Consider the following 21,920-nt stretch of genomic DNA (forward strand, 5'->3'; position numbering starts at 1 on the left):
TGGAGCCAATTCCCGCTGTTCCATGAGAGACAGGAGGGTTTAAGTGCTTGTCCTGCACAAGGCACATGAAAAGACTCAACTCCCCTCCAAGGCTGCATTTGAGACTTTCACCTCCCTTGGAACACAGAGGACACCCCTGCCTGTGCATGCAAAGTGTCACGGTACCATTCCCCAAGTGAGTGTTTTCCAGAAAGAAGATCCCTGGGTGATCTTCACCCTGAAGGTGAAGGCTGCTGGAACAACTTGGCACATCCTGACCAGGTCTGGCAGAACAGGGATTGGGAAATGGAATGCACATGTTTATAATGTATAAATTACAGACATTTATAAATTTCTATGTCCATAATCTCCAGTGAAGCTGGAGCAACAAGCAGCAGGTGGGGTGCCCCGGGAATGAGAATTTTCATCCTGTCACATCACAACACAGAGCAGTGCTTTATATATCCACAACCTGAACTCTGGACAATTTCATCTCTTCCTGTGGGAGAGAGCTCAAGTTTTAGCCTGGTATTTCCTACGCAGGTCTAGAAGATGCAAGAGGAGTGTCTTCAGCCCCCAAACCCCAGAAGACACACAGGAGCTGGGTACAATGAAGAAAGACTTTTCCCTCCTATCCAGCCAAGGAGCCTAGAGACATCTGAGCCAGATTTCTCTATCTCCACTGGGAACCAAAATTAGAACCTTTCAGCATTGTAGCTCTGAGTCAACTGCCAGCTTCTTTCCCTCCTCTCACCTGGCCCCTGCTGGGACTCAAAAACCATCTCTGCTGTGAAAAAGAGAAGCTTTCAGGAACAATGCTCACAGACCCCAGCTGTGCTTCTGTTCCAAGAGGTCCCTCTCCACAAAGACAACTCAAGCCCAGAACTCCAGGCTCTCTCTTGAAGCCCTCTCTCCCCTCTCCCACACCCTTGGCAGTGATCAAGACTTAACTTTTTCATTGCAAAAATTAACACAATAGACTGAAAAAAAAGAAAGGCCACAAGTATTTGCACCTATGACCCAGGTTTGTGCAGTTCATGTGTCCTCTGCAAAAGAATTCCTGTGCATGGCACCAAATCACTGCAAAACCACTCTCATTCTGCAGGAGAGTTGACATTTAAAGCACTGTTGGGCTATAAAATTCTCATCTTTGATGACTGGCTCATATTCTATGTGCAGCCATTAACACCATTTACACTTCTTGCTGGAGTATTGTACCAAAGAATAAATGAGACCATTAAAGGCTTCTGCTCCTTTATTGGGAGTTCATGAGCACCTAAGGACACAAGCACTCTCTTGTAAGTCTGGCAGACTGCAGCTGCATTTCTGCCTGCCAGGAGAAAGAGACATTTAAATTTTCTGTTAATGAAGTGCAGACTTTTCAGCTTCCATGTGAGAAACTGGTGAAGAATTGGTCCCACAGCCTCAACATCTATAAGGGCCCTAACACTAACCTCAGCTATTTCTGGATCAAATCCTGAGTAACAGATTCCTTTAGTTCTGGGTCAGCTGATGTGATAATATTATTGAGTGGAAAATATACATGCATCCACATTTTGAAAGAATTTTTACATAAATATACTATATAAAACATCTCCAAAACACCCAGGATTGCGGGTAAAGGAACATTTGTTGAGTGTATCCAAGCTAAAAAGTGTACACTCACAAGAAAAAAAAATCCTAATGTTCAAGATGTTGCAGATTACAGAAAATATTTCCTGGAGTAAGGAATCAGCTTTGCAATCCCAAGTACTGGAAAATACAGCGTGACATATCGTAGCACCAAAAGGGAGCCCTTGGGACTGTATTTATCCACGTGTAATAAAGCTGGTTTTAATGGTGTTCAGTTGCAGCATGTAGTTCTCTTTTGGCACTTGAATTTGGAAATGAGAGGAACAATCCAAGTCCATCATTTTCCAGACACACTGCACCAGAAAAGCACAAAGTATCTGAAGTGCCCTGATTGTACAGAGCTTCTGAAACTGAGATGGCACAGCAGCTCTGCCAAATTCGATTCTGTGCCCTGAAAAGACCAAGGCAGGCTTTAAGGTGACTAAATGTTGATTATGGCAGTCCAACATTGCCTGCTTTGCCTTCAGAAGGCTGAGATGGGGACACCACTCAACCAGGACTGCAAAAGGCTGAAAGTTAAAACCAAGGAATGGTGGTTTTCCAGTTTAAGGCAAATTAGCTGTTTGCCCAGAGTAAAATAAAGGAGTTTAGGTGTCCCACTGAGAAACTTTTTAAATCCCAGCAAGCATCCAAATACCTCTGTCAGGGTGGGTCAGACCATCTCAACTAGGACATGCATCTACTGGATACTTCATTAAGGACAGAGTGTGCCTGGATTTTGGTGTTTTCTGAGGGCACACCACATTTTCAGGAGGTTTCTGCACCCTGCAGGAATAAACTATCAAGGGTTATGGAATATGGTAACATGAAGGAGCTAGAAATCCTGAAATCCTCCTCAGAGCTGAGAAGCATTCATGCCTCTGAGAGGTAGGAAAAGCCAGGGTTTGGTCACCCTGGCAGCTGTGTTTGTGAGCTGAAAAAGGAAGAAAAGCCCTAAAATCAAAGATCATTTTTCTTGAAAAGTATCCATGACAGCAGAAGGAAGGCAAGATGACCAGCAAGAGAATCATGGACATTCCTTAAGTTAATGCTTTAATCCAATTTCAGAGCTGGATGCTTTGGGCCTGCAAAGTGGGAATTGGCTGATTCTGTCAAGGTAAGGGTTGTGAAGGGAGCAGGGACCTGCCCATGGATCTGTTCAGCCTGACTGAGTGCAAGCTCTAAAGAAGCCAGTACAGATAAAGATGAGCAGGCACCATGCATTCTTCAGCCCCTTATTTTTGTTCCAAAAACTCCCATCTTTGGTCCTATGCCCAAAGAGAGCCCATTAACACCTGCACAGCCTTCCTGTGGGAGCAAAGAGGTCTGTGTCAGGGTGGTGCTGAAGGTCAGCATCCAACAGCCCAGAAATAACAGCAGGGCTGCTCCCCAGCCCCTGGCAATGGCCTTGGACAATCCTGAGCTCAGAACTTCACAGCAGTGGCCCTTTGAAACTGATAACACAACGAACTTCAGGCCTGGATGCCAAATTCAGAACAGGGAGGGGAGAAAATGTGACTTCACCTGTCATTAGTGTATCGGTGAAACTGCAGCAGACCTGAATTTAACTTCAAATCAATAAGGTCTGGAACAAAAAAAACCACAAATTTACAGTGGTTTACACTTCCACATTGCAAAGTAAAGTGGTATTTTACCAAGATTGGGTTTCCATCATCTCCTTTGAAGTATTCCAAAGCTTTACTGATGTTCCAGAATTGAAACAAAGTCCAGGCAAGAGTATTTAGTTCCTTCTGATCTCTGCCCAATCTGAGCATATTGTACAGTTAAACTCCACATCAACCATTCTCCACTTGTGTAAGAAATGGCCCAAGAAGTTCAGCTCCAGCTTTTCTGGAAAGCAATCCATGCAACAGACAACAGTACCCCAATCCTGTATCTCTTCTCAACCTGCAGACTAAAAAGGATTAGTAAAGCATCTACCACTCAAGATAATTTTAGCATAAGGAGTTCAGGTTATCAACTTCTCTGAGAGGACAGAAAGTAATAAGCGAGGCAACACTGAAGAAAAATAAAGTGAAAGACAAATAGCAAGGAGAGAGGAACCTGTGGAAATAAAAAGAACCGGCGCAAGATGAAATTAGAACTTTTTTTTTTTGTTATTTAATAGTTTGAGTTCTGAATATGGTTTAGCTTCCCTAAACAATCAGTAAAGATTCCCATGTTCTTGGCTCAATGCTTCACCCATTCTCTGACTGGCCAGCACTAGAACTGGTTGCTCTCAGATTCTGTGTGTGTCTGCTCCCCAGTCATGCCTCCACAAGGAATTAGCTGCCATAGGAATATCTACAGTTACAAGGCTGATGGAGACAAAAAATTACATTTTTGCAGTGTGTCCCAGAAGGCATTAAATGTCTCTGACAAATCCCAGATGCCAGAAAATGCAAGAACATCAGAGCAGCAGAAGCAGCTGGATTTGACGAGTAAAGTATCAGTGCTGGGATGCTGTTTAGCAAACAGCCTTTCTGCTTCTCTTCCTTGGAGTAACCTCATGTGCCAGTTCTCCTGACAGAATCCTCCCAGGAGCTGTCTCCTGCTGACAGGTGTAACACCAGGACTGGGCTGAAGCGAGGAGGAGCTGGGAGAAAACAGCCTCCCTTGGTTTTCTCAGCTGTTCTCTCACTTTGCTGGGTGCAATCCTTCTGTCTTCAGAGGTGAAACACTGAGCAACGCTTTCAGGGGACCCTGAGAGGGATCCAAGTAGTTATCAAATCAGTTGCACTGTCACATTTCACTGCTACTGCCAGTAGGAAATCCAGTCTAAACCCCAGTTTTTTAATATCTGCACCACTACAGAACCCTGTTCCTGGATTTCTGAAGAACAGAACTCCACCATTTGATGCAGAGGCAACTAATACTTGAACTGATTAAAACTTGAAAAAAATCTTCAGAACAAAGCAACAGCTGAGAACAGATCCAGTCCTGCTCATCTCCCATGTAAGAACATTTCTGATGAAGTCTCAGCATCTGGTCCAGCCTGCAGCAGTTGCACCCATCCCATTCGTCAGTGACAAATCAGGAAAGACAACCTAGGAATTCCCAAGTGATCCATGGCAGAGTCAATGCTTCTTGCCTAAAACACCCTCTGGGCAAGATCTGGATGTATTCCAGAGTATTTATATCTGAAGGTCCCCCCTCTTCTCCTAAGAATTTAAGAAGGAAACCAATGAAGGAGAATGCAGCAGCTGGAGCCTGGTGTTGGTCCGTAGGTTCTTCTGAGAACAGGGGTCAGCAGGGGTCCCTGATCCCAGTCTGCTGTCACCATATGGCTCAAAGACATGTCTTAATATAGACTTGAACGGAAGAGTCAGATTTTGACTATGAAAGCCTTCATGTTCCTGTACAAGAATGGAGAATTGTACAGATCCCATTCAGCTGATAGTGCAGAGCCAGCGTGGCTCAGGATGTGCTGCTGCCCCACCAGGTCTTGTGTCACCCCTGTCAGTCCACTGCAACTTTGATATCACAGAGACCATGGGTTGAGTCCCCTTTCAAAATTCAGTCAGGAATAACCATTATATGTCTGGTCAAACACTTTTTCCTTTTGTAAAACCAGAGAGGCAGGAGGAAAAAAAATAAAGCACACTGATCACCAAGATCAAACTTGCAGTTAAATCCCAGGTAATGCTACAAATGATGTCGTACATTTCAATATGAAAGAGGAGAGTCAGAGTTGTCTAGAAGAAATGTTAATGTCCAAAAATTGTCCTAAACAAACTATGACCACCTGGACACGTCTGACCCTTCTCCTTGGGAATGTGTCTGCCACTGATAGGTTTGGTTTGGTGACAAACCACCTGATCCATGCTGGCCTTGCACCACTGGGCAATGGGTTGGAGAGGCTCACGAGGAGAGATGCCAGCAGTCTTTCCATGTGCTTTACAAGTACAGAAAAGTTAGTTCCATTTGTAGCTTGTTCCTTTTTGTGTTTGTTTTCCTTCCCCTTATGGATTAATTCCCAGTGCTTCCAATTCCACTTGTTCTTGGTAAAGAAAAAGGATATGGGAGCAGAAAACCCCTTGAACAAGCTGAAATGGTAAAAAAGACAGGGAACAAGGAGGGGGACAGGAAGGAATGGAGAAGTGCAGTCAGTTGGCATATTGTGCATAGAAAGCAACTTTTACTCGCTCAATCTGGTGGCACAGTTTGATGGCTGGACCCAGCTTCAGCTCCATGCACTCCTGCACTGTGGGCAGTGTCAGCAGCAGGAGGGCCTGGCCATCGATGTCCTGGGGAGAGAAACACAGGGAAAATGGTTTTGTTTGTGGACTTTGGAGGGCAGAATGCATAATCAAGTTTGGAGGAACAAAAAGGGAAGTTTGCCCTAAAAACTAGGTTCTTCTATCCTGTTTTTTTCCCCCACTTCTACACTGCCTGTCTCATTTCCCTGATAGACAACATTTTCAGAAGTTGTCTAGTGTCTCTTCATAGGTTCCCACCTTAACCCCCAGCTTGGGAAAAGCCTCCCAGCTGCTGAAATGAGGGATCACCTAAAGAACCTCTGCAGAGTCCACAGATCAGTCCCATTACATGCCTGAGGAACTGAAACAAGGGGCAGGCTGCAGAGACGCCAGGAGACACAGGAGGGAGCTGAATGGAGAAACTGATGCTGGTCCCACTGCCAAGTGACCCTTTCCTCAACTCCCCTGGCCCATAATTTGTTCATCACAGGTTTATGTCTGCCTTGCTCCATGCCCTGTACCTAGGTCCACCCAGGACCTGCCTTGTTCCACTGCTGAATGACCAAGAGGGGCCTGGACCACCCAAAGTCCTTGCAATCTCTAACATTCCACAGTCCCAAAATGGCATAGGCTAGAAAGGACTTCTGCAGGTCATGTCTTTCCCTCAAGCATAACTATGCACCAAACTCCATGAACCAGTACACCGGATGAGCAATTTTATTGGGAACTTCTGTTGGATTTATGATCCTCTTCTTAATAGAGAGCTCAAGTTCTCTTTGTTCGTTAATGGACTGAGATGATCAGGCCACAGAAGTGCTTTTTAACCTTTAGGGAGGATCAGAGTCTATGCACAGCAACTCACAGCCAACATAAACTCCCCAGGACAGCCCTGATTAGGCAGCATTAAACACAAGGAGGATTTAGACACTTGAAGTGCTGCTTTGATTGGGACTGTCCATGGATCAGGGCCATCCTCCACTGAAGGTTGATGGCACAGACCATTGCACCAGGGCTTCACAAGGAGAAGCTCCAGTCATCTGTGTTTGATTCAAGCCCCTATAAAACTCTCTGGCAAAGAAGAGACAGGGTTGGCTTCCAAGCCCTGGTATTTTTCCAGCCTGGTTAATGAATGGTTGGAGCTTGCTGTGACAGCAACTGCAGCACCCTGCTCCGGAGAGTTTCACTAGCTCCAGACTCACCCTCCACCTTCTCCCAGCCACAGAAGCTGGAGTCATCCATGGTGAAGAATCAGACAGTTCAATGAGCAGCTGGCAACACCACTGACTAATTAACCACACTTGCTTCCTCCTAACTGCAGCTCGTTAGTGCTGCCCTTTATCCTCAGCAGTGGCTGCTACTCATTAGCCAAGGAATGGCTCTTTCTACATAAATTTTACACACTCACACTGGCTTGAGATGAAGAACACTGGCTTCTGCTCCTGCAAACCTATCTGCTGAATGGGGAGAAGACTGGCATCTCCTGAATTTAGGTCATTCAAGACCTGTCTAGCACATCTTCAGAGGAACGTAGTTAGGTTTTCTACACACTTGGGACACCTAGGTGTTAACAGGAAAATTCAGTCAGCCAGTTTGGGCTTCCAGCAGGACTTTTCTGCTTCCCAGGCCAGTATTTCAGAACAGGATGGAGCCCATGTGGCCAGGAGAAAGCCTGGTATATATCAGGTAACCATTTTTTACGCTGTTTTTACACTGAGGCTCCTACTTATGGGCCATCAGTATGGCACCGTGGACCTTGGCATGAAAGGACTAAACCTCCTGATTTCCACAAGGGTTTTTCACAAGGCTATTTTGTTTCTGGACTTTCTGAGGACCTGGCAAGGCTCTGACTCAAATTTCTAAGGGTTTTCATGTCTTGCCAGAACTGGTGTTATAACTTGGCCTAACGGATCTGAAGTCTGGTCATGATCTCTTAACAAATCCCCAGGCCCAGCCAGCAAGAACAGGCACCACAGACACAAAGGGACACATGATAAAATCACTCCTACCTGCTCCTGAAATATTTTGGCAAGGGGGGCACAGTCGGTGAGTTTAATAAACCTCACAACATCAGTCACAGTCCACTCCAATGGGTTACTGTCCAGGATGAGCTTCTCTTCCTCTTCTTGCTTAATTTCCTGTGAGGAAAAAAATAATGAAGAAAGGCCTTCATAAAGCAAACTACCTCCCGTGGAGAGCCAGGGCAGGGATGCCCTCCTCAGGCCAGCAGGGTTTGGCAGTGCAGGTTAATTTAGGAGGAATTCTGTATGAAATGGGACACACTTACTTCCTTGGCTGGTGTGCCCTTCTCTGCCTCGCTGTAGGAGTGGGGCTGGGGTCTGCGGCTCCGCCGGGCTCTCTCCGTGGGAGGAGGCCTGTCCATCTCGGCGCTGCTCCGCAGGGTGACCGCTCTCCTGGGCCTGGTGGAGGGCACCTCGGCCGAGGACGTGTCCGTCTGGTCATCGCGCAGCTCCGAGCTCGTCTCCTCGCTCCCCGTCTCGTCCTCCATCGCGTCCGGCTCGTCATCCTCGCTCTCCTGCACAGACAAACAGCGTCCAGGAGATGGATACAGCAGCAAATCCAAAGGCACGGGGTCAAACTGCGTTCCCGTGGCTGTGCTGGTCCGGGGTAACATTTATTTCAACCTAATTACGTTTTCATTACAGCGCTAAGTGAATTAGCCCTGATTTAGGTTTGGTACAAAAGGCAGAAGAAAGGAAAAGTATGTGGCAGGAAATTCTTTTTCTCCTCCCAACTAAAGGCCAAGAGCAATAACTCATCTGGCATGAAATGTTTCTCTCTTGGGCTGGTATCTCCAAACTTGTGGCGCTGCAGATGCACAGGAGGAGAAATGGAAAATACTAAGAGGATAAAATGAAATTCAGGTTGACTGAGATGAAATAAGATCAGAAACAGGCTTGACTTTAAATTTCACATTGCTTCAAATTGGTCTGGGTGCAATTGGTCATGAAAAAAGGGGAATTTTGGTGCCTTTCAAAAATGTCTAGATGTTCAGGATAGCACTCTTTCAGTAACATTTCTGTAAACTCAGGACAGAGGATTTCACCCAGATTTCCCTGCTTTCAGCTCAACACTGAACTGCTGGAGGTCAAGCCCAAAGTTCCATCTGAAGTATTATACCAGATTCTTATTTCTGTCACACAGGGCTTACAAACACACACCAACTGATGGAAACTGTGCATTTTGAACTTTATATACATATAACTTGCCCAAATGGCTTTGACAGCTTATCTCTGATCCAAATGTGAGCAGGCACCCAAAGCCCATGCTCAGGTCTTGAGTGAAAGAGCAATTTAGACAAAGATAGTTGTATTGGCTGAAAGGTTGAAAAACTTGGCTAATGGTTGATTTAGGCTTAACATAAGTTTAAGTTCCTTTGAAGCAGGTATAATCTGAGGAAATGAAGCAGAACTACACCTAAATGAGGACCAAGCCATGAAGATGCAGGCAATCAACTGAAAGCTGAATAAAATAACCTCCTCTAGCTGAAGTAGAGGGAATTTAAGTAAACCAATTTTATTTCACATTGCACAAAGCAGCAATCACTGGCACTCAGCTGAGGAAGTGAAGCCACACATGAGCTCTGTTATTGCCACCATGGGAAAAGCCCCAGGAAAACAGCCCACACAGAACTAAGTCTATTCCAGGTTTAATCTGGACATGAATCTTTGCTGAGGCTCAGACCTTGCTGTATCACACAGCAGACTGGGAAGACTGAGCCCTCAAATTTCATGTATTTGGGACACAAACCATTTACTTGTATGCTACGGCTTGATGTTGTGAGCCAAAAATGTTAGGAATAGTAAATGAAAAAAAATACAATTCCTGGAAACCACAATGGCTATGAGCTATTATTATTTATTACAATACTGGGAGATCTTAGACATGGATCACAGAGCTCCTTCACTCTGCTAAATGCTGTGCAAAGCATCCAACAGGCTCATCTGCCTGCTTTTAAGGAAGGAATTAAAATAAAGATCTATTAGACAGCATGTCAGCCAGTGAGCACTGGGAAGGTGGGAGCAAAAAATCTGCTTGCTACCTCTGAAATGGACAAGGTAAAAATCCCCAAAGTGCCCCAATAAAACCAGTCTGACCTTAGAAGAACAGAGCAGCAAGGAAGGATCCAAAACAGTAACTGGAAGTGTTCAGGTGTGCTGAGATGCCCCCCAAAAGGAAAATGCAGAATGGGGAACAAGAAGGCACCAAGGGGTTTTTGCTGATTTATCCCAGTGTGACACAAACCTCTGCAGAGCCTGCAGCATTTGAATCCACAGCTGATGATCTCCTTTTCTTCTGCACAAAGATAGATTTCCGCCTCTTTCTGCGTCTGGCTGGCTTGACATGGCCACTTTTCATGTTGTTATTTTCCCCAATTGGTGGCTTAATGATTTTTTTCCTCTTCCCATAATAATAAGCTGGAGAAATAAAGCACAATTCCCATTAAAAACTTTAACCACCCAAAGAAGGGAACCTTGGCTTGCTCCTTGCTACAGGTTCAGGACTGTAGTCTAAGTGCAATTTAAACTTTAAAATACATTGATTTGGAAAAAAAATGTACAGCATAAATAGGTCGTGCTGGACTAGCACAAAGTGTTACAGCTCTTATGTACCCAGATTTATTGATGATGAATGAAGACTTCAGAATTTAACAACGTGTTTAGGCAGAGCTGAGAAGTGACTTGGAGGGAAAGAGGCCAACAAGTTCCAGATTTGGTCCAGTGCAGTTCTGTGTGAGGTAACAGTCTGAGACACCCTTCCACTCTGCTAAAGTTTTCAGCAGAGAGGGGAGAGGCCCAGCTATCCTCAATCACGTACAAAGGAACGGGCTTTTATTACTTTCAGCTATTTTGTGGCCAAGCTTGAAATTAAGCATGTGAGGGTCCTCTGACCTTACATTAAATGTTTGTATTAAATGCCTTTTGACACACTCTGGGGATGAAAGACACTCTGTCCTTCACCAGCAAGGGTCTCCCAAGGCAACTAAAATGGTGCTTGGCACCCATGTCAAAGTTCATAACTGAACTGAGGCCTTTTCAGCAAATCATTGGAGTTTTGAGGAAAAAATCATCCAGACACATAAACCATCAACCTTGAGATGGGACAACCTCAGCTGGAGCTCCCCCAGCTGCCCTCCTCCAGCTCTCCATTTGCTACCTGTGGGAGCCAGGACTCCAGCTCAAGTGTAGAATCCCACAGAAACCCAGAGATCTCAGTATCCCCCTGAGCACCTTTCTCCTTCTACTCCAGCACCGAACTCAAAAGAATTGCTTTAGATCAATTTTACTGCTTTCTGCAACCTTTGTGGAAGGACAAAACTCACTTCCACTTTCCTGACCTGTTTAAGAGCCACTAATATAAGTAATATTGACAACAAAAAGCACTGAACACTTAACAACAGCCTTCCTGAACAGGCAGGGTCATATTTAAATATTAAACACTCTGAGTAGAGAGTCAGTGTTCCCAAACCTTCCAGCACCTCAGCACTGTGGTTCTGGCCTGTGCTGGTGTGCATGCCAGAAACTCTTTACCAAGAGGACTCATCTCACCTAACAAAGCTGTCTCAGATGCAGCAAGTTAAAATCTCAGCTTCCCACTGCAGGTTCCTTTTATGTGCTCTTTGTGTTAACTTTAGATATGAATTAAAGTCAAGACTTATAAAAAGTGATGACATTCAAACAGATGTATTAGGATGGAGTGAGAGAGACAGTTTTCTGCTACAGGATTCTGAGGGAACCTCAGATGGCCTCAGGACTAAATAACTGCTCTTAGATGAGATGAATCCTCATCAGTATTAAAAGATCACACAACTCCTGCTCTTCACCACACACCATCTCCCACTTCTCTGGCTCCAGCACCAAGAGGCATTTTTCCAATACTCACTATACTTGGTTTTGGTGTGGATGGAGCAGTTCTCGGGGCAGACTTCAGCCACCAGCACAGGGCTGAAGAGGTTGGGGCAGCACTCGAGCTTGGCACAGACCCTCCTGCAGAAATCTGCCACCTGGTCTGATGTCCGCACGATCTTCACAGTCGCCCTGTACGTCTTCCCTCTGTACCTAGGGAGGAGAACAGGACCCCATGTCACCCATCCAGCAAAATCCTGTGGTGCTACAGAGCAGACTCTCCTCTGCCACGGAGAGATCCTCCCCAGGGACTTTTGGGAGTGTTTCTCTTGAGAATGCAGGTGGAATAGGTCTGCTTTTTTTAGTGGCTCCGTTTCAGATGGACTGAAGGAAGGAAAGTGTGAAATAAATTGAAGGTGTGGACATGATTTGGGAAGGAATCTATGTTCACATTGGATATATTTGTAGATGTGGCAAGAGAAGGAAGAAAAATCTCAGCAAGCTTGGTGAGGATACTACACAGGACAGCAAGCCCTTATTGTGAACTAATGCAAAGTTTTTGGGAGAGGGATGCAGTCTCTCTTCATATATTGGCCCATGATCAGATGTTTATACACCTTGCAGAGCTTTCTGGTCACCACCCTGTGTTTGGACTAGCTCTCTAAGCCCCCAGTGCACTTTGGTTTTCTCCACTGCCATCCTTCCTGCTTCCATATCACATTCCAGCTCACAACAATTCCCAAGACTCATGGTGCCAGCTGTGGCTATCAGGATAAACTCATTGTGAAGAAGTATCTGGGTGAAACAACAATCTCTGCCATGCCAGGACCAGATGACTTCACCACTCTGAGACGTGGGCACTACAAAACCTGAGGAACTCATCAGGAGTCTCTGGAGTTTTTTAACAGGGCTGTAGCAACAGGCCCTAAAAACTGATTCCTACAGGGAATGCCTGGAGCAGAAACCTGCAATGAAAGGTTTGTCTTAAATTTGCTATGCCACTAAAACATTTATTTCAGTGTTTCATACAAAGTGTTTCTGAGCGATAAATGGCTGAGAAAGATACAGTTACATCCCTGCTGTACCACATTGTAGATGTGAACCCTGGAAAACCAATTATCCCCGTAATTTATTAAACAGCAGCAGCAAGCTGTTGTAAAGAGTGAGATAAGGTTTTTGAAACATCTCTTACGCATCCTGAGGAATGCAACACAAGAGACAGCCACGCCAGAGCCCGGTACTGGCATTACAAATGTGCTCAGAGGAGGGAAAAGTAACATACAACGAAAGAAAAAGAGGGAACAACAGTGGAAGAAAGATTACTGGATGGGAGGCAAGGAAAGACAAAAATACAGTCACCAGGAAAAATGAAACAAAGCATTTGTCAGTGTATAAAGATCTGCAGTTTCCTAGCAGCTTCTGATAGATACGGGAGAGGAAGGGAAGGAGGTGATGAAATAAATATGTGACCAGAGAGTTAAAACATTCAGACAGCTCTTTCTGAAACAAAGGGGTGTGAGTAAAGGGTTTGAAACTGTGGCACATGAAGTGTTATAATGGGGAAACCCAAATGAAACTTGGGTCTGAGAACAGCCCAGTCCGACCATCCTCAGGTTGTAATCCAAATTATCACCTCAGCATAAAATCTTAATGAGCATTCCTGCAAGGTGCCAGGCTCTGATACCCCATTTGGTGCCAAGACAATCCTTCACCAGATTCATTCACCTGAATGCATGAATGGTTCAATGAGACAACTTTTCACATACCCTTAAAGACCTGGACAGGTGATGCAAAGGGAAAAGTGTTCCTTTCAGGTACAGAGCACTGTTATGATCCCAGCTTCCCTATGAAACAGCTGCAGATGCAGGCTGGCTGAGGAGGGCTTGGCAATACCTAATACAAAAACCACCAAATGCCAGAGGCATTTAAATGCATCTACTTATAAAAGTTTTATATTTCTTCTCAATGTGTTTGAAAAGACTCCTGCACTTATTACTTCTCCAGGAGCCATTAAGTTTAATGAGAGCCTGGATCGTTGGGTCAGTGAGTCTGCAACAGGCAGCAAGATTTCACTGTGCTGCTTTCACCTGGACCCAAATAACTCTGCTTGGACTAAACCAGCACTTCCAGACGAGCACCAGCCTTCACACTGGAAGAATCATGGCACAGGGAGCACCTGTACCTACACCTCATTTTATGTCTGGATAAATCTGAATTTAACTCACATTTATTTGTCCTTGTTCTGACTTTCACCACTAGGATGAAAAGACTGCATCTGGTTTTGTTTCCCTGCAAAAGCACTCTAATCAAATTGCCTCTTGATCTTCATTCTTATAAGCTAAGAAAGCAGCCTGATGGGTATTATTCAAGGATGGCTGACTTTCTCTAACTGTGTGCTTCCTATTGTGTTCGGCTGCCCAGGAAGGACCCATTGTACTACAGTGCCTGCTGAAAGGAAAAGATGAAACTAGGAAAATGAACAACTGACTGATTTCATAGTCTGCTTTGAATGCAACATACATTTTAATTAACTGAGAGGATGGCAAAATGGAGATCTCCATGACTGCACCAATCAGTCTCAATAACTCAAGGTGTTAGTACTGGCCACAGCAATATTTTTTACATCATTTTGGTCTTGGCAGCACCTCTTTCAACTATAAACCAGGTTCTACTAATATTTTCCATATTCCTCACACACTAAAGATTCTTAACACAGGCACCACCAAATGTAATCTGAGCTGTTTCTAGGACAGCCATGTAGAAGGAGCTCCTTTGTCAGAAAACCTTTTCCATTAGCATCTCTCAAAAAGTTACCAACTACTGATGCTCCAATTTATGTTTTTATACCAGGGCTCCTATCTTCTCAACCACTTGCAAGCAGCATTTATCTGCATGCACAGCATGGCAGCACTGGAGACTTGGAAAATTGCTGTGTCAAGGATAATATTTTCAGTTTTCTTATAAATTGCTGTTCTTTTTTTTTAAAAAAAAAAATCAGCTAAAACCAAAGAATATTAGTTTCCTCTTCCCCTTTCTCTGCCCTCAGATCCCAAACTTGGAGAAAACCTTAAGGCTGGAACTATTTCCATGAAAGATATGCCTGCTGATCCATAAGCAAAAATATTAAATGAACAGCAAAAGAATTATTCTGTTGAAGCTCCCTACAATAGATTAGAGGTTCATGAGAACATAGTGCCTTCTAGAAGCTCCAGTTAGGGACTGCTGTGTGATGGCACAGAAAGTCTTGTGCTGAAAAACTTGTCATACACCAAGAACATTAAGAACCTCATTTTCAAAAGTTCCATTCTAAGGCATTCTGACAATTCTTGAGACTAATTCAAACAACTCAGTAGATAAAAGTCTCAATTTTCTTTTGGGGGACTGAAAGCTCCTTTCTATTCTTCGCAAGAAATTTCTATTTTGTCTGTCTGCCAAACACAAAAAGTTAACATCCTTCAAGGCTATTTAACCATCCAGTGGCATTTTGTACTCTTGAACACAGGATTCAGAAAGGGCACTGGAATGCTCTGGTTGTAAGGCCTTGTCTCATTAAGTCTCCTTCTGATTACAGAAATAAAAGGTTTAAGTCATTCCACTGATCCTGGTTTGGAAAGCCTTGCTCACAATGAACACAAATTAATTTCCACTGCTCCCTCCTCAACACCAAACCAGTTACCTCATCACATCAGGCACAACTCGCCCTTTGCTTCTTGCCAGACCCCCACTGGTCCTGCATGTTCTCAGAAATGGCTTCCAAGAGGATTTGGCTAATAACCTTTCCAAGAAAGTTAAGCTGGCAGCCTGTAGATACTTGGATCCTCCTTCTTGCCCTTCCTAAGGAGGGGTGTGGTAATTGCCTTTTCCAAAAATTAGGATTCTTCCCTCATCCTCATCAACTTTCAAACACGCCAGTGAGTGGCCTTGCAATGACATTGGCCACTTCTCCCGGGCAGAGCTGGCTGCATCCCAACTGCTTCCATGCACTTGTGCACATCCAGTTTGCTTCCAGGGTCTTTAGATTCTTTTCCATCTACTGTGGGTAACACTTTTCTCCCTCAAACACCGTCAGGGCCCTGGGAGGCCAGAGAGCCAACCCTCACTAGCAAAGGCTGAGGCAAAGAAGATTTCAAACACCTCAGCTTCACCTATCACAAGTTAAAGGCAATCTTCTAAAGCAACTGCACTGAAAGGGCTTTCTTTGAAATGCCTCATAAATAAGCAATGATGTCTGGCATAGGGGTAAATATTCCTGAAGTTCAGCTACCGGATTTGAGAAGCTTTCAGAATTTCACTGAATGAAGGAGCCCAGGAATACTCATCTCTATTATTTTGATCAACTGGGCTTCATACAAGACCCAGGAGATAACTTTCTGCACACACTGCTTTTGTTTATGTCCAAAGTCCTGCAAAAAAGAGTAAATCCAAACAGCCCCATTATCAGTCCTTAGAAACGAAAACCCTTGAAAAGCATGAAGTCCCTTAAGCGTTTCATGTAAAATTGGGAAGGCAAATCAAGATGTAGGAACTGAACTTAAGAGCATCAAACTATAAGGACTGAATGCTGACAGCTTCAACTGGCCCTCATGGGAACTCAGGAGGATCAAACCTGACATTTCTAACACATCATCACCAATAAATCAGGTTTGACTCTTCTCACACAGAGCCAGCAGCGCTGATGGGAAACGGCTGCCATCACACACTGCAAAAATATCTCTCTGGACAATCTAAATTGTTTTATCTTCTTTGCAAGGTGAGCGTAATTGATTCCACAGTGGTCACTCATGACAGCAGAGTGAACTAAATGCAGGCTGCCCCAAGACTGAGATAATGCATTCCTGGCAGTGGAAAACCCTGCATTTGGGACAGTGGGAAAAGCAGCCTTCTCTTCACCAATCCCTTTACTCTACCCTACTGCAGGCACTGCAAACAAACAGCACCGCCAAGATGCAAGGAGGTGCCCGTCCACATCAGAAAGAAGGTGGTGACACGATGTGTCCCATCACAGCTGGCTCTGGAGCTGTCATCCTTAGCAACAGGCACCATCCAGAGCTCACAGAGCTGGAAGTTGCTCGTTGCAGGGCTCTGCTGCTCATTACAGGTCTCTGTTTAAGATTCTGGAGCACTGTCACACCTGCTGGAAGGTGTCATGTGCTGTTTGCACGCTCCACGGTATCTGGTTTCATGACTGTATTTTACTTTCTGCTCCTAAACAACCAGATGCAACTAAAACCTCTGAATGGAGCAACTCAAGCAAACTAAAGGAGGAAAAAAGAAGGAATGCTAGGGTAGCCAGACAGTCTTGGGGCATGTCAACCCTCTGCCATCCACTATTAAAAGTACTCAAACTACCCACAGGCAAGCACTGCTCTGTGAAGAGATCAGCCACAGAAACCAGAGAGCTGCAGGAACAAGGTGCTGCCCCTATGAGCTTTGTCTCCTCAGAGGGCAATGCCACACTGGAAGAAAATCCACTGCTGTTCTCAGAAGTCACTTCAAAACTTGCTGTCCCGGCTCTGAGCCTGGGATGATCCATTCTGTGGCTTAATAAAGTTGAAAGATGCTTCCTGACTCTCTGGAGAGCTGAGGTTGAGGTCTCTGGGGCAGCCAGCACACAGGAACATGTACAAGGACTGTGACTGGGGGGCCATAAAACGGTACCATGGATGGTCAATTAAACATTTTCCAGGCTGTCTCCCATTAGAAATATGGATTGCAGCAGCCTTAAGAAATAGATATTTCTGCTTTTGCACAATGCAGATCTCCACACTCAAATGGGAAACCCCAACAAAATCCTACTCAGGATACCACTAATAGGAACACTGACTAAGCTCAGCTCTCTGCAGGAGAGGATGTTAAGTAATATAGGGCATTACAACTTGATTTCACAGCTGCTAAGTACCTGAAGGAGTGAATTATCTGATATTTGTAGCACAAGATGTGGGATCCTGGAATCAATGAAAACCAGGTCATGGACAAAGACTTGTTTTAAATGAAAATCTGAATGTGCAAGGTTGACTTTTAGATTTCCATCCACAACATCTCCACTGACAAACACAAAAGCCTGACATTCCACATGGGTGAAAGAAGCAAATTAAAAATAAGATGTTTCTAGTAGAGTTTTATTTCAGTTGCAATCCTTCTTCAGGAAAGCAGTTTAAGTGTATGCAGAGTAAAATTTTCTCAACTCCCTCTCTCAACCAGAAAGAGATGAACTCTCTGCTATATCTGCATGGGCAAAGAGCAAATACAGTAGCCATCAATAGTGCTGTTTTTTGCAGCTATTCATATCAAATAACCAAGAGAAAATTGCTTTTCTTTGAAAAGGAGTTACAGAGTTCAGTACAAAGGGTGAGATTCACTGCATTTAACTACAGTATTTAAAAGTCAAGGTGACCATTAGTCAACAGAGAGAGCTTTCTTCAAAGAAATATTTGTTGACATCCATCTTCAAGTGGGAAGAATTATTCTTCAGAAGGACTCTGGAGAGAGCTTAGGTGCGACTCCCCTCTTTCAGAGAGACAATGATTGTTGAAATACATCCAAAGCATAGTGCCCATTAAATAAAGAAGACATTAATAGGTAGATTTGAATGCTGGAAGGAGGAATTCAGTGTTCTTTGGTGCTGTTTAGAAGAGAACCGAAGAATATATCCTAGAAAGGCATCAAAGCTTGACCTGAATCTCTGATCTGTTACTACCTTGCCCTAATCACATTCCTGCTAAAAAATGTGTCCCTCCTAATTTGTCTAAACTTTTTTTTGGTGCTATTCATTCACACCAGTTTCTTTTCTGCATTAGCCTGACAGGCTCTAATTTAAAAACAGCAATACTCCTCCATTTAGAAAGACAGGAATTGTGTTCATTCAGTAATAGCCAAACTTTTAAGAACAGCTTATCATAAAACTCAGGACTTGACTTCATCAAAAACTGGATGGCTGCTTGAAGAAAGACAATAGAAATGAACCATTCAGGTGAATACTGCATTTCTGAAGTTGCTATGGAATGAGACAAATAATTCAATGAAGCAAAACGATAATTAGAAAAGTAAAATTCTCACAATAGAAAAAAAAAATCTTTTCTTATCTTTTCTTTTTTCCCCCCTAGTCAGTTCCCTTTCTGAAATCTCCCAAATGAAAGAACACACACTGAAGACTTACTTTGCTTTAAGTGTTTCCTCCTGGAAATTCCACTGAGGGTCTTCCACAAGCTGCAGTTCTCGTAAAACACTCCCTGGCTTGTAAGCTGCATTGATTACCATGCTGAGAACCTACGGGGAGATAAAACCAACAACAAAGATGGGTTTAAAAGCAGTCCTTGACCACACTGAATATGGTCCCAGGTGCTGCACAGGCAGGAGTAGCTTACAGGTGCTTGCTTCTATCCTGGCTGCACAGGTAAAGTGCTGGATGCAAGGAGGAGGGGTCCCTGAATGGGTATTAGGTGTCCCTGAATGGGTCATTGTTGCCATATTACAGATAACACCTGAGTCTGATAAAGTAACTGCATTAAATACTGCTGTTTAACCCCAAAAATCTGCTAACCAGTAATTTTGCCTTTGTGACAGACCCTCTCACCCAAAGCAGATTCTATAGACTGCATCCATCAAGGACCAGTTTAATAAAAAAACAAAACCAGAAACAGTTCTGAAGGCACAACCAGGTACAGGTCACATGCACCACCACACAGTGCACACTGAAGGGGAAATTCACACATCTGAGGTCAGCAATAGCCTGAGAGTTGTGTGCTTTGACTGTATTAACAGAATAGTAATGAAGTCTCCACAAAAAGAGTTTGCAGGAGGTGTGCCTGGAACCCAGTGTGTGTCCACTCCGTACAAGAGAACACATGTGCCAATCCTTTTAATCCAAAGTCACTGAGAATAAAAATGATTCCTGCTATTGGCTCAGGTAATCCAAGCTTTAATAGCCTACACTTGGCATAGGGAGATAAACACAAGGAAAACAAATCTCTTAACAGCACCAGACCGTGTGTTTGAACACTCTGCATTGTATGCACATGAATGATCCCACAGTGAGTCTGGACTGGCTTTCATTTAATTTAGCTCTTTACCTAACGCCTGTTCTTAATTCCTTGGGGGCCTGCAAATGATTTCAGTATGATGAACATTAGGTTTATCCAGCACCCATGAATGCAGTTCATCAGAAATGAAAAAATAACTAGGTCATACTGCAGTGACCAACGTGTTTATGTTTGTTTGGTTGATTTTTTCTGGGCTGTTTTTCTTTCCCCCTCTAAATCCAGCAACCTGAGGATTTGCTAGCATTTTGAAAACCCTACAGGATTAATCATTTTCAGGCAAGGTCTTCACTTAATGCTGCAGAGTACTCCATGAAATGGCACTGGCTGGAGTTGCTTGGATAGATATTTACTAGGAGCAAAATTTAATTTATCATCGAGCCCTTGGAAACATTACTCAAACCACTCTTCAAAAAAGTCCAATTAGAGACACCAGACAGTGACGGAGGGTAGATTTAGACTGGATATGAGGAAGAAATTCTTCCCTGTGGTGAGGCCCTGGCTGCTCCTGGATCCCTGGAAGTGTCCAAGGCCAGGCTGGATGGAGCTTGGAGCAACCTGGGACAGTGAAAGTCCCTGCCCATGGCAGGGGGGTGGCACTGAATGATCCTTACGGTCCCAGCCAACACAAACCATTTTAAAATGCTATGAAAAGACAGTTTCTGAGTGAGCCCTTCCAGCTGCTCACCCACATCTCTTGCTGGTCTTTCCCCACACAAACTGAGGGGCACTGGACCCTGACAACTGATGTCAGGAAGCCAGAAGAGGGTTTTCAAAAACATCAAGTTCCTGGGGAGCTGCCACACTCATTCACAGCTCATCAGGTGCCTTGATCAGCAAATCCAGGGAGTTATTTAACCCCTATGCAGGAGTTTGTTGGGAAAGCTCTGCTTAAGCACACTTCTACACCCATCCTGCTAGCTGGTGGGAAATTTGGGGCAGAAAGCATCTTGCTGACCAATTTCCACCAACAGTGCTGTCCTGCCCCCTCACCAGTGAAATGGTGCTTGTATGAGTTGTCAGAATAGCCAGGAAATGAGCAAGAAAACGAAACCCAACCCTGCAACACCAGTGTGGCCCTGTCTGGGCGTTCTCCCAGACACCTAATCAACTCCAGCCCTGCACAGGCACCCACAGTGCCAGGACTTTTCTCAGAGCTGGCTTGTCACCAGCAGGACTCTGTAAACTTCTAAACTCTGTTCAAAAAAAAGAGTGTTTTGTAAGAACAATTATTTCCCTTTCAGGGAAGGAAAAAAAAAATTATATCAGGGAAGGAAAAAAAAAATTATATCAAAACCTCTGGCTTTAACTCTTCTTGTATCTCAAATGAGTCACTGGGTTGGGCATTTTACCCTACAGCAAAGATCCATCATCACAATAACAGCGGTACCTTCTAGCAACAGAATCACTTCATATTACACTCTATTAAATGCAAACAAACAGATTTTGGGAAAAAAATTAACTGTGATTTAAACAAAACCAGTGAAGAAACCTAGACCAGTTTCCAACTTTCTCTGGAGATGGAAAATTACATCAACCATCTCAGACCGGTCAAATTTCCTTTGGCTGGAGTGTGACCAGACTGAGATTTTGGGGGTTTAATTTCAGCCCTCTGCATCATCAATGGTTTGGGCACAGCCACCTGTCCCTTGGAGCATGGGGCTGGATTAGGTAAGCCCAGCCTTTGCTGTTATCCATCAGTGAGGTTTTATTTTGATAAAATTATAAAAAATGCTGACCAGAGCTGAGCGAGTACCACGCAGCACCATCACAAGCCTCTGCCCAATTCCAGAAGCACCTGATATTCATAAAGTTCTCCATGTCATGTATTTTCATGTGCACAGGGGCTCTCTTCTATCTGGTGTGCCTGATGCCACTGGGCAGTTCAGCACTTTTCTTCCCATCACAGCTTTTTTGTGTTCACACACTTCCTATTGCCATCCCCCTTGAAACAGTCTTAATCCTGGATGAAGTTTTCTTACGTGGTATCACTGACAAGATACAGCTAAAAATATGATCACAACTCTTCTCTCCTGTTCAGGACCTCAATGATCAGCTTTCATGTGAGGAGAAACTCAATTTCCCTGCTCTGAGGTATAATCCCACACCTCCTACCCAACAAGAGATGCTAAATCCCAGGCTGGCTTCAAGGCAGGGCAGTAAGCTGTTGTTTTTTTTGACTTGGGTTATTGCTGTGTCTGTGGGACAGAGAAGGGAGAGCAAAAATTATC

At 44.2% G+C, this 21,920-nt stretch overlaps 1 protein-coding gene across 1 annotated transcript in view; it reads right to left on the reverse strand.

The window, feature by feature from the left end:
- Positions 1-5,696: 5,696 nt before the first annotated feature.
- Positions 5,697-21,920, reverse strand: part of LOC131591564 (scm-like with four MBT domains protein 2) — an 85,928-nt gene continuing 69,704 nt past the window's right edge. Inside the window, exons 15-20 of the mRNA XM_058862378.1 lie at positions 18,810-18,919; positions 11,691-11,866; positions 10,053-10,225; positions 8,074-8,322; positions 7,796-7,924; positions 5,697-5,837 (exon numbers count right to left, since the gene is read on the reverse strand). Of these exons, the coding sequence (XP_058718361.1) occupies positions 5,697-5,837; positions 7,796-7,924; positions 8,074-8,322; positions 10,053-10,225; positions 11,691-11,866; positions 18,810-18,919 (978 nt within the window). The remainder of the gene's footprint in view (positions 5,838-7,795; positions 7,925-8,073; positions 8,323-10,052; positions 10,226-11,690; positions 11,867-18,809; positions 18,920-21,920) is intronic.

This window comes from Poecile atricapillus, chromosome W, assembly GCF_030490865.1.
Source record: "Poecile atricapillus isolate bPoeAtr1 chromosome W, bPoeAtr1.hap1, whole genome shotgun sequence".
NCBI classification, from domain to species: Eukaryota; Metazoa; Chordata; class Aves; order Passeriformes; family Paridae; genus Poecile; species Poecile atricapillus.